Raw genomic sequence first — 13,716 nt, 5'->3', positions numbered from 1 at the left:
AAAAAAAAACAGGTCTCGGCTATTACTCTCTATACTGAGATAGATCATAATACCCGCAAGTTGATTCGAGGTCTGGATATCAAGCTCTTTGCCCAAAAAAAGCAATCTTTCTCGATAAATTCGGTTGATTAGGATAAAATTGTATCCCTTAGTAGCCGTACAGGCACCTTTTGATGCATACGGTTCAACAAAAATTGCGAAAAAAAATCAATGTGTAGATTCCAGCCATCCTTTGTTTTTTCTAGTCGGACCTTTCTAACTTCTAATTTCTAATGAAGGGGCTTTTTCTTACATTTTTTAAATAAAATGAAATTTAAAATTAAATTAAAGAAAGATGAGTTTTGGCCCGTTTTCCTATAATATAGAAAAAATTCGCTAAACTTATTGCACAAACTTTTCATTGATCCATTTTTTTTTCATTGCGATTCAATCCAAATCACGATGTCATTTTCTTGTTCCTGAATGGGGTTCGTCAATTTTTTATTCAATTTTTTTAGGTTTATGCTCTACTCCGAGTAAAGATCTGCCCGATTTTTATTTGCACATATAGGACAAATGACCCAATACCACGTCTTTTTGCTATGATTTCATTTCCTTTTTTTATTTTAATTTAATTCCTTTTTCTTTCATGTTTTTCGCCAAATATTCAACGTATTTCCCATATTATTCGATTGATTAACAGTTTGAAATCGCTCTTATTTATAATTAAAAAAAAAAAGAAAAATTATGATTATGATATAGGTGGTAATCATAAATATATTACCAATTGGGTTTTTTCTAAACGGAGCCTGGATACTTCATTTTATCAGTCCAACCAAGCCAACCATAAATCATTCTAATTGAAAATATTAATCTGGATACACCCCCATGAAATGGATCTCTAATTGCACTTCATTACACTTCCCGCTACAAATTTTTGATAATTCAATCAATCTTTTTGGGGCGAAACAGGGGATATCTCGATCGGGCGAGAGAACGGGGGAATCCCATATGACCCAATATATTTGACAAGTCGCACTATATGTCAACCCAGCTTGCATCGTTATCTCCCGGAACTTGAAAAGGAACTTTTGGAATACCAACAGGCATAAAGTAAAAAGAATGTAAAATTATATTTCGCTTTGATTGTGGAAGCGTAATACGTAATGTAATACGTAATAATGGTCTTATCTTAATAATATGTAATATTATATTTCACTTTGATTGTGGAAGCGTAATACGTAATGTAATACGTAATAATGGTCTTATCTTAATAATATGTAATATTATAATATGTAATATTATATTTCACTTTGATTGTGGAAGCGTAATACGTAATGTAATACGTAATAATGGTCTTATCTTAATAATATGTAATATTATAATATGTAATATTATATTTCACTTTGATTGTGGAAGCGTAATACGTAATGTAATACGTAATAATGGTCTTATCTTAATAATATGTAATAATGGTCTTAATAATATGGGCCTTTATCATATTTTATACATAGATAGACTAAGGCCATAAAATAAAGAAAGGCGGAATGAATGAAAGAGAATTCTTACGAATAGGTCCTTTGAATGATGAACAAATAGGGATGCATTCATTCATAAAAAATAGGATCAACCCCCATTGCGTATTGATACTTATCGAGTATAGAATAGATCTGCTTCTCTTTTTTCTTCTGAGCCGAATTCTTCCCTTATTACTAATGGAATAGAACAAACATTAATCCTTTCTCCGAAAGAATCCACCGAAAAGGGGAGGTATTCCAATGCAATAAAGTTACATAGTGTCTATTTTTCGTTGATTTGATAAAGGGGTATTTCCATGGGTTTGCCTTGGTATCGTGTTCATACTGTCGTATTGAATGATCCCGGTCGCTTGCTTTCTGTTCATATAATGCATACAGCTCTGGTTGCTGGTTGGGCCGGTTCAATGGCTCTATATGAATTAGCTGTTTTTGATCCCTCCGATCCCGTTCTTGATCCAATGTGGAGACAAGGTATGTTCGTTATACCCTTCATGACTCGTTTAGGAATAACCAATTCATGGGGCGGTTGGAGTATTACGGGGCGGACTATAACAAATCCGGGTATTTGGAGTTACGAAGGTGTGGCCGGAGCACATATTGTGTTTTCTGGCTTGTGCTTCTTGGCAGCTATCTGGCATTGGGTATATTGGGATCTAGAAATTTTTTGTGATGAGCGCACAGGAAAACCCTCTTTGGATTTGCCCAAGATTTTTGGAATTCATTTATTTCTCTCAGGAGTGGCTTGCTTTGGCTTTGGCGCATTTCATGTAACAGGATTGTATGGTCCTGGAATATGGGTGTCCGACCCTTATGGACTAACCGGAAAGGTACAACCTGTAAATCCAGCGTGGGGCGTGGAAGGTTTTGATCCTTTTGTTCCGGGAGGAATAGCCTCTCATCATATTGCAGCAGGGACATTGGGCATATTAGCGGGCTTATTCCATCTTAGTGTCCGTCCGCCCCAACGTTTATACAAAGGATTACGTATGGGAAATATTGAAACCGTCCTTTCCAGTAGTATAGCTGCTGTCTTTTTTGCAGCTTTTGTTGTTACTGGAACTATGTGGTATGGTTCAGCAACTACCCCCATCGAATTATTTGGTCCTACTCGTTATCAATGGGATCAAGGATACTTCCAGCAAGAAATATATCGAAGGGTTAGTGCTGGGTTAGCCGAAAATCAAAGTTTATCAGAAGCTTGGTCTAAAATTCCTGAAAAATTAGCTTTTTATGATTACATTGGCAATAATCCGGCAAAAGGAGGATTATTCAGAGCGGGTTCAATGGACAACGGGGATGGAATAGCCGTTGGGTGGTTAGGACACCCTATCTTTAGAGATAAAGAAGGGCGTGAACTTTTTGTACGTCGTATGCCTACTTTTTTTGAAACATTTCCGGTTGTTTTGGTAGACGGAGACGGAATTGTTAGAGCGGATGTTCCTTTTAGAAGGGCAGAATCGAAGTATAGTGTCGAACAAGTAGGTGTAACTGTTGAGTTCTATGGTGGCGAACTCAATGGAGTGAGTTATAGTGATCCTGCTACTGTGAAAAAATATGCTAGACGTGCTCAATTGGGTGAAATTTTTGAATTAGATCGTGCTACTTTGAAATCCGATGGTGTTTTTCGTAGCAGTCCAAGGGGTTGGTTTACTTTTGGGCATGCTTCGTTTGCTTTGCTTTTCTTCTTCGGACACATTTGGCATGGTGCTAGAACCCTGTTCAGAGATGTTTTTGCCGGTATTGATCCAGATTTGGATGCTCAAGTGGAATTTGGAGCATTCCAAAAACTTGGAGATCCAACTACAAGAAGACAAGTAGTCTGATGCAAGATTGCTTTGTTATTTTTCGCTTCTATTTTCTGTTTGTGATTTGACATAGGCTGCTGTAAAAATCTTGATTAAAATCGCTGCCTTTTCTTTGATTCTTGTTCTTTCGTTATTTTATTCGGGAGATGATTCTAAATAAATAGGTACGGAAGCTATAATTGTAAACCACGATCGAATTTATGGAAGCATTGGTTTATACATTCCTCTTAGTATCTACTCTAGGGATAATTTTTTTCGCTATCTTTTTTCGAGAACCGCCTAAAGTTCCAACTAAAAAAATGAAATGATTTTTCATTATCTCAATTGAAGTAATGAGCCTCCCAATATTATATTGGGAGGCTCATTACTTCAATTAGTCCCCGTGTTCCTCGAATGGATCCCTTAATTGTTGAGAGGGTTGCCCAAAGGCAGTATATAAGGCGTACCCAGTAAAACTTACAAGTAAACCAGATATAGAGATGGCGACTAAAGTTGCTGTTTCCATTATTATATAATTATATAAATAATATATATAAATATAAATATAAATAATATAAATATAAATATAATTTCAAGATCACAATGGATCTATGATAAGATCGTTTATTTACAGCGGAATGATATACAAAGTCAACAGATCTCACTGAATACAAAATAAGATTTATGGCTACACAAACCGTTGAGGGTAGTTCTAGATCTGGTCCAAGACGAACTGTTGTAGGGGATTTTTTGAAACCATTGAATTCGGAATATGGTAAAGTAGCTCCTGGATGGGGAACGACTCCTTTGATGGGTGTCGCAATGGCTTTATTTTCGATATTCTTATCTATTATTTTGGAGATTTATAATTCTTCCGTTTTACTGGATGGAATTTCGCTGAATTAGATTCACAAGAACCACGAAGCCTCGCTTTTCAATACAAAAAGTGAAACTTTTAGTTCTCGGATTTTTTTTAGCCCATTCTATTTTGGTAGTTCGACCGCGAAATTTTTTTTGTTTCTGTATTTCCGGAATATGAGTGTGTGACTTGTTATAATTGATCCTATTGATAGTACAGAAAATGGGTCTGTCCTCTTGATCGAGATAGTTTTATCCCGTCGGATAGCCATTCTAGTATCTGGAGCACGGAATATATGAAATGGATCACGAAGTATTCGAACTATGATTCATACTTAATATTCAAACCTCGCGGCCGGACTCAAAAAAAAAAAAAATTTTCAAAGAAAGAGGTTTTTTATTTATAAATCGAGAAATTTTTTCTTCTTTCAAACTCTCATTTAGTTTATGCTTATTTTGATCAAAGGACAAACCTTTCTTTTCTTTGTATTTTTATTTATTATATCTATTCTATTCATTGAATAAGTGATGATCCAATAATTCTTACTCAAAGAATCTTTGGACTTAGTTTGAAGGTTTTATTGAATCATCGCGGTTCTGGTATGAATCTGAAGTTTCAATTGATTCATAGGGTCTTAACAAGAGAATTCCTATTAAAAATAAAGAAAACAAGAATAAAGCCACATTCCATATAAATAACAAATCAAAGCAAAGAAAAAGAAAAGAAATAAGTAGGTAAATAGAAGATTCAAGAGGCCTGATCAACATAAAGACGAATGCGCCGACTTGATTTTTTGGCATTATAATTACAACTACAAAAAAGAGCTTTCGGATTTTTACTCTTTTGTGTCTTCAGATAAAATTGAATGAAAAGATTAAGAAGTTTCAAACTTTCTATTCCATATCCGTTTCAGCTATTATTTGGGTGTTTTTGTTTGAGCTGTACGAGATGAAATTCTCATATACGGTTCTCAGGGGGGGAGTCCTCTTGGTTTACCTATCTCAATAAAGTCTATGATTGGTTCGAAGAACGCCTCGAGATTCAGGCGATTGCAGATGATATAACTAGTAAATATGTTCCTCCTCATGTTAACATATTTTATTGTCTAGGAGGAATTACGCTTACTTGTTTTTTGGTACAAGTAGCTACAGGATTTGCTATGACTTTTTACTATCGTCCAACCGTTACTGAGGCTTTTACTTCTGTTCAATACATAATGACTGAAGCTAACTTTGGTTGGTTAATCCGATCAGTTCATCGATGGTCGGCAAGTATGATGGTCTTAATGATGATCCTGCACGTATTTCGTGTCTATCTCACTGGTGGTTTTAAAAAACCTCGCGAATTGACTTGGGTTACAGGCGTGGTTCTGGCTGTGTTGACTGCATCTTTTGGTGTAACAGGTTATTCCTTACCTTGGGACCAAATTGGTTATTGGGCAGTCAAAATCGTAACAGGCGTTCCGGAAGCTATTCCGGTAATAGGATCGCCTTTGGTAGAGTTATTGCGTGGAAGTGCTAGTGTGGGACAATCCACTTTGACCCGTTTTTATAGTTTACACACTTTTGTATTACCCCTTCTTACTGCTGTATTTATGTTAATGCATTTCCTAATGATACGTAAGCAAGGCATTTCTGGTCCTTTATAGAGAATATAGACCATAGCTATATTGTAACCAATCATTTATCTTATTACTTGCCAATCATTTATCTTATTACTTGGGGGAGGAACAATAGTATTTCATTGCTACAAATATGGATTGTTGAAAAAAAAAAAAAAATAAGACATGTATTTGGATATTTCCTTTCAACTCCACAATATTCTATTATTTATTTGATATGACATGAATAGTTGAAGGGAATTCCCCGAAGAGAAAATGGATTATGGGAGTGTGTGACTTGAACTATTGATTGGGCCATGCAGAAATATGCCTTTATCTGCTACATTGGAATTCACAACCAAATGTGTCTTTGTTCCAACCACCGTGTAAGCCCCATACAAAGGATAGGCTGGTTCGCTTGAAGAGAATCTTTTCTATGATCAGACCTGACGATGTCGTGTATGAACAGGGCTCCGTAAGATCCAGTAGAATAAGTGATTTGGCATAATGCAAATTAGATTTTATTTATTTATTTTTATTTTTTTTTTACTTTCTTATCTTAATAGTATGAAAATACATTCATTTCTTCTGCATCGACCCGATTTATTATTATTATACTATCGGAGTGAAACAAGGGATCTAAAGAAGAGCAAAGGCTAGACTATATTAGTAACAAGTAAATCCTTTGTATGTAAAAAATCTCGATATATTTTTGGGATAAAGGTGAATCGCAAGGCCTAAGACGACCCAGAAAGCACTTGATCACGATCAACTTTGTACGCCTACTTGGGTATTGAGCATTTACCTGTAAAAATGGCATTCCTTGGAATGTATAGTTGCAACTTCGTAAAATGGAATCAGGTAACTTTTTTCTTACATATGAAATCATTCATATATGTGTGGATAACATATAGATTCATTTTATATGTATCCGTTTGTATCCATTTGATTCGATTGATTTTTGCTTGAGCCGGATGATGAAAAATTATCATGTCCGGTTCCTTCGGGGGATGGATCTAGAAAAATTCACCTATCCTAATAACAAAAAAACCTGACTTGAACGATCCTGTATTAAGAGCTAAATTAGCTAAAGGTATGGGTCATAATTATTATGGGGAACCCGCATGGCCCAATGATCTTTTATATATTTTTCCAGTAGTAATTCTCGGTACTATTGCTTGTAACGTAGGCTTAGCGGTTCTAGAACCTTCAATGATTGGTGAACCCGCGGATCCATTTGCAACTCCTTTGGAAATATTACCTGAATGGTATTTCTTTCCTGTATTTCAAATACTTCGTACAGTACCTAACAAGTTATTGGGTGTTCTTTTAATGGTTTCAGTACCTGCGGGATTATTAACAGTACCTTTTTTGGAAAATGTTAATAAATTCCAAAATCCATTTCGTCGTCCAGTAGCGACAACCGTTTTTTTGATTGGTACTGCGCGGTGGCCCTTTGGTTGGGTATTGGAGCAACATTACCGATTGATAAATCCCTAACTTTAGGTCTTTTTTAAATTGAATCAATTTTAAAATAAAATATCATGATGTGCGTATCTAGGGAGTAGTCACTTCAAAGTCAAAGTGAATTCTCCCTAGATACATTTATTCAATTCTGGTCCCAATATATGGATTGTGCTGAAGGTTCAAAATCCATTTTCGTTTTTTTTTTTTTTTTCTAATTTTCTAAAGTAAAAAAAAAAAAAATGAAATAAATCCTAAATCCAATGGATTTAAAATTTTGGTAAATCAATTTCGCAATGCTTTTCTACTTCTTTTCTAGAATGCCCAATATTTGTTTTACATCTTCTATGCGAAAGTGTTCAATTTTCATAAGGTCTTCTTGACTGTTATTCAAAAGGTCCAATAATGTATGTATATTGGACTTTTTGAGACAATTATAGATCCTGGGAGGCAATTCTGATTGGTCAATAAAAATATATTTCAATGCTATTTCTTTTTTCTTTTTTCTTAGTTTAGCTAATCTATCATGAAAAGGAAAAAAAGGTAAAGTAACGTTGTGTTGATTGTTTTCTAAATGTAAGTTTTCTTCTTCCGCATCTAGAAAGGGAATAAATAAATCAATCAAATTCCGAGAGGCTTCATGAAGTGCTTCTTTAGGAGTTAAACTTCCATTTGTCCATATTTCTAGAAAAAGTATCTCCTGTTTTTCATTATCATTCCCATAACAATGAATACTATGATTCGCATTTCGAACAGGCATGAATACAGCATCTATAGGATAACTTCCGTCGTGAAAGTTCTTTGGCGTTTTTATACCGTATCCTCTATTTCTCTCGATTTGTAATCCAATACACAAATCAATTGGTTCGGTTAGGCTAGCTATATGCTGTGTATTATCAACGATTTCCACAGAAGGCGGTAAGATGATGTCTTGAGCAGTTACATATCCGGGACCCTTGGCACAAATAAAGGCGTTACGAGTTCCATACAAATTACTTCTCAATACAATTGCTTTTAAATTCATTAAAATTTCATGTACTGATTCTTGAATACCTACTATGGTAGAATATTCGTGTGGTATTTTCTCAGATTTTGCACGTGTAATACATGTTCCTTCTATTTCTCCAAGCAAAGCTCTTCGCATCGCAATGCCTATTGTGTCGGCTTGGCCTTTCATAAGTGGAGACAGAATAAAGCGTCCATAATAAAGACGCTTACTATCTGTTCTTGATTCAACACACTTCCACTGCAGTGTCCGAGTAGAGACTTTTACTTTCTCTCGAACCATAGTAATATTATTTTATTTGATCAGATCATTGAATCATTTATTTCTCTTGAAATCTCTTTAGTGTTTATTTCTACACACGTTTTTTTTTAGGAGGTCTACAGCCATTATGTGGCATAGGGGTTACATCCCGTACGAAACTTAATAGTATACCACTTCTACGAATAGCTCGTAATGCTCCATCTCTTCCGAGACCAGGACCTTTTATCAGAACTTCCACTCGTCGCATACCTTGGTCTACTACTGCTCGAATAGCATTTCTCGCTGCGGTTTGAGCAGCAAAAGGAGTCCCTCTTCTTGGACCCTTGAATCCACAAGTACCGGCGGAGGAAGAAGAAATTACCTGACCCCGTACATCTGTAATAGTAACAATGGTATTGTTGAAACTTGCTTGAACATGAATAACTCCTTTTGGTATTCTACGTGCACTTTTCCGTGCACTACTGCGCCCATTCCTACGTGAACCAACTTTTGGTATAGGTTTTGCCATATTTTATCATTTCATAAGGATAAGTCAGAGATATATGGATATATCCATTTCATGTCAAAACAGATCTTCTATTTTTATTTGTTCATCGCTTTCTTTAAGATTAGTTTCTTTTCTTTAACTTTAAGGAGTTCTTTTTAGAATAGAAAGATTATCCTTGTCTCTGTTTATGTCTCGGGTTGGAACAAATTACGACAATTCGTCCCCTCCTACGGATTAGTCGACATTTTTCACAAATTTTACGAACGGAAGCCCTTATTTTCATAGTTGTTATTCCTTAAATTTTTCCGAATCTACTTATTGGAAGAAAATAAGTTTCTTGAAATTTTTGAACCTTGAATTGGATCCCCCTGAAAGGAATCTTGAAGTTGAAAAAACTACCTAATCGTTCGAATCCTTGTTGCGGAGTCTATAAATTATACGCCCCCTGGTTGAATCATAAGCACTTACTTCACTTTTGTTGACTCTATCCCACGGTGGTATACGTATAAAACTCGATCGGACCCTTCCTGAAACATAACCTAGAATCAGATCTTCATTATCTAAAGGAATCTGGAGTGGACGTGATTCACTAATTAAACCTCCATGAATCCATTTTTGTTCTTTTATTCCAGGTAAAACTTCCTTGACGTATCAACTACTGTAGGGCAGGAGGAGTTCTATTAGACAACCCGTGCTTTTTTTTTTCACAAATGGAAAGTTTCGGATTCGGATACAATTCGGATGTTAGACAGATTACCATATATAACACAAAATTTCTCCGCCGATTCCTTCTAGTCGAGCCTCCCGGTCTGTCATTATACCCCGAGAAGTAGAAAGAATTACAATCCCCATCCCGCCTAAAATTCTAGGAATTTGTTGATAGTTAGAATAGATTCGTAGACCGGGTCGACTGATCCGTCGTAAATTTAAAATAGTTCTATATGGTCCTTTCCTATTCCTTCTATGCCGTAGGGTTAAAACCAAAAAATATTTGTTTCTTTCCCGATGTTTCCTTATGTTATCGATAAAACCTTCTCGTAAAAGTATTTTAACAATGTTTTCAGTGATGTTAGTAGATCCTATTCGAATCGTTCCTTTTCTATTCATGTCAGCATTTCGTATAGAAGTTATTATGTCAGCAATAGTGTCCTTACCCATGGTAAACTAAAATTATTGTTGCTCCCGAATTTTGATATAACCAACATGTTCTTTTTTTTTTTTTACTTAGTAAAGGTATATACGTGAGACACAATCTACTAATTAATCTATGTCATTTAAATACTCTAATTTAAATACTATAACTATATTGAATTGAGGTCTCGTCTTATAATACCTCAGGAGCTAATGAAACTATTTTAGTGAAATTTAACTGTCTCAATTCCCCGGCGATCGCACCAAAAATTCGAGTTCCTTTTGGATTTCCTTTTTGATCAATGACAACTGCAGCATTGTCATCATATCGTATTATCATACCGTTGTCGCGTTTGAGTTCTTTACAAGTACGTACAATTACAGCTCTGATCACTTCTGATCTTTCTAGAGGTGCCTTTGGTACTGCTTTCTTGATCACAGCAACAATAACGTCACCAATATGAGCATATCGGCGATTACTAGCTCCTATGACTCGAATACACATTAATTCTCGGGCCCCGCTGTTATCTGCTACATTCAAATGGGTCTGAGGTTGAATCATTTTTTTTAATCTCTTCTTTCAATGGAACAAAGGACGAAGAAAAAAAGAAATATTGTTTGTCAAAAAAAAAAAAAAAAGGAAACCCGCAATTGTTTTTTTTATTCCCAAGACTTCTTTCCTTTGGTTCTATATTCCTATCCTGAAATAATGAATTGAGTTTTTATAGGCATTTTGGACGCCGCTATTGAAATAGCCTTTCTTGCTATATTTTCGGCTACTCCGCTCATTTCATAAAGTATTCTGCCCGGTTTAACGACAGCTACCCAATACTCGGGAGATCCTTTCCCCGAACCCATACGTGTTTCTGTAGATCTTACCGTAACTGGTTTGTCTGGAAATATACGTACCCATATTTTTCCACCACGGCGTACATTTCGTGTCATTGCGCGGCGCCCCGCTTCTATTTGTCTAGATGTAATCCAAGCGGGTTCAAGTGCTTGAAGAGCATATCTACCGAAACAAATGCGATTACCTCGATAAGATATTCCTTTCATTCTTCCTCTATGTTGGTTACGAAATCTGGTTCTTTTTGGGTTATAGTTGATGGTTGTTTATTAATTCCATCTCTACTACAGAACTGGACATGAGAGTTTCTTCTCATCCAGCTCCTCGCGAAAAAAATGACTAAAAAATATTTTATTTTATTCTTAAGATATATAGGTAGTTACTGAATAATAGATTGAATCCTGGGATTCTTTGCTTTGAGATTTTATCTGATCTATTTGAGATTTTATCTGATCTATTATAAATTTGTATATCTTGTTTGGATATATATTGGATATATATATAAGTAATTAAACATGGATTCTATTTATAGATAATGTCTTATCTTGTTTTTGTTATAATGTTATAACGAATCTTTATTTTGTTTTGTCTTTTTTTATCATATTCATCTCGGATCGACAAAAATTTAACAATCAAATAAAATGAAAATAAAATTTTTAAAATGAAAATAAAAAAAAAAAATGAAAATAAAATTTTTAAAATGAAAATAAAATTTTCGCGGGCGAATATTTACTCTTTCAATATCTATTTCAGTTGTCGGGTTAACTCATGACCTCTCAGAATCAGAACAGAATAAAAAGAAATGAAGTGGTCTCTGGTTTGTTCCGCCATCCTACCCGATAAATCATTAGGATTCGTTTTCAATAGAATCCTCTGCATTCACGGGTTCCGTCGTCCCCATCGCTTCTCGATTAATGCTTAGGTCTGAATTCTCCAATGGAGCCTTAATTTAATATTTAATAAAAATTTAATATTTAATAAAAATAAAAATTTAATATTTAATAAATAATATTTAATAAAAAAATTTGTTAATTTGTTCTTTAGTCAACCTTCTCAGTCTTTATTGACTTAAGGCTCTTGATTTTTTCTTCGATGAACAGATATTCATCTAATTATTGATGAATCTCTATTGATGCTCTATTACATTGCTCTTTATGAGATGCTTCGTAGACCTTACATATTGGAATCATATATCATTTCATTTCTATTTCTTTTTCTCTCTTTCTCTCATCCTTCTATTTATCCACATACTTTTTTATTTTGCTTCACAATTTAGATATATTCATAATCAGATTGGTTTTTTTTTACTTAACTTAATGCAAAAAAAAAGATTTCAGTTGCTATAATGATATGACCAATATATCATATCTTGACTGATTCTTTGGATCCAGATAATCCGAAGCGATGAGTTGGTTATTAGTGCTATAGTTATTAACTTATACTGTGGTTCGCCCATTTTTTTTTTTGAATCCTAAGCCTAAAAACCCAACGAGTCGCACACTAAGCATAGCAATTATATCAAATGATCAATCAAATTTTTATTTAACCTTATAGAATATAGAATTTAGAACTGCTCATTTTTTTATTGAACATAAAAAAATGAAAGAATTTGTCATTTTTTGTTCTATCGCAGAATAGAACGTAAAGACAAGTAGAGTCTTATTCTTATTATTCTTCATCTATAAATATCTATAAATATCCAAATTTTGATTCCTAATACCCCATAGATAGTTCGAACTCTATAGGAGCAATACTCAATTTTCGCTCCAATCGTTTGTAGAGGAACCCTACCTTCCCGGATCCATTCGACACGCGCAATTTCTTTTCCGTCGATACGCCCTGCAATTTGTATTTGAATTCCTTTTGTATCTGCTTGCTCAGTTAATTCAATAGCCTTTTTCATTGCTTTTCGAAATGAAACTCGATTCTTTAATTGTCCGGCTATAAATTCGGCAAGAATATTAGGGTGCCCGTAAGGATTTGCAATTCTTGTAATAGCAATCTTGAGTTTTCGGTTCATACAATTAAGTTCTTTTTGCACATTCATCTGTAGTTCTTTGAGTTTTCGCGGCCTATCTTCAATTAATAATTTAGGAAATCCCATATAGATTATGACCCGAATTAGATCAATTCCTTTTTGAATCTCTATACGTGCAATTCCCTCGACACCGGAAGATATTCTCATATTTTTTTGTACATAATTCTTGATATAGTCTCTTATTTTTTTATCTTCTTGTAGACCCTCGGAATAATTTTTAGGTTGTGCAAACCAAAGAGAATGATGACTTTGGGTTGTACCAAGTCTGAAACCAAGTGGATTTATTTTTTGTCCCATAATCCTCCACTGCTATATGTACTATATGTATTAGGATATGTCATATTTGTGTTCTTATTTATCCCTTTTATCCCTACGGGTTTTTTTGAGCATAGCATAAATCTGGCAATTGGTTGATATTCAATATATTTCAATACGATAGTTATATGACAAGTGGGTCTTTTTATCAGATAACTCCGTCCTCTAGCTCGAGGTTTTAGTCTTTTCAGAGTAGTTCCCTCATTTACTGCGGCTTGACTAATGACTAAACTCGCTTCATCGAAACCCCTATTGTGACTAGCATTTGCTGCTGCAGAATAAACCAAATTTAAAATGGGATAACATGCTCGATAAGGCATGAGTCCTAGTATCATAAGTGCTTCTTCGTAGTAACGTCCACGAATCTGATCAATTATTCTTCGTGCTTTGTGAGCAGACGTACATAT

At 34.7% G+C, this 13,716-nt stretch overlaps 1 protein-coding gene across 1 annotated transcript; it reads left to right on the top strand.

Moving 5' to 3' along the window:
• Positions 1-3,914: 3,914 nt before the first annotated feature.
• On the top strand, positions 3,915-6,051 carry LOC149506082 (cytochrome b6). Its single transcript, XM_089757890.1, has 2 exons — positions 3,915-4,342; positions 5,167-6,051. The coding sequence occupies exons 1-2, from the start codon at positions 4,337-4,339 to the stop codon at positions 5,806-5,808; spliced, it is 648 nt and encodes a 215-aa protein (XP_089614016.1). The 5' UTR covers positions 3,915-4,336; the 3' UTR covers positions 5,809-6,051.
• The last annotated feature ends 7,665 nt before the right edge of the window (positions 6,052-13,716 follow it).

The sequence above is a fragment of the Durio zibethinus genome, unplaced genomic scaffold, assembly GCF_047325235.1.
Source record: "Durio zibethinus cultivar Kanyao isolate XHJ-2024 unplaced genomic scaffold, ASM4732523v1 HiC_scaffold_1, whole genome shotgun sequence".
Lineage (NCBI taxonomy): Eukaryota > Viridiplantae > Streptophyta > Magnoliopsida > Malvales > Malvaceae > Durio > Durio zibethinus.
The sequence above is the reverse complement of the archived record's forward strand: the minus strand, read 5'-3'. Positions and strand labels throughout refer to the sequence as shown.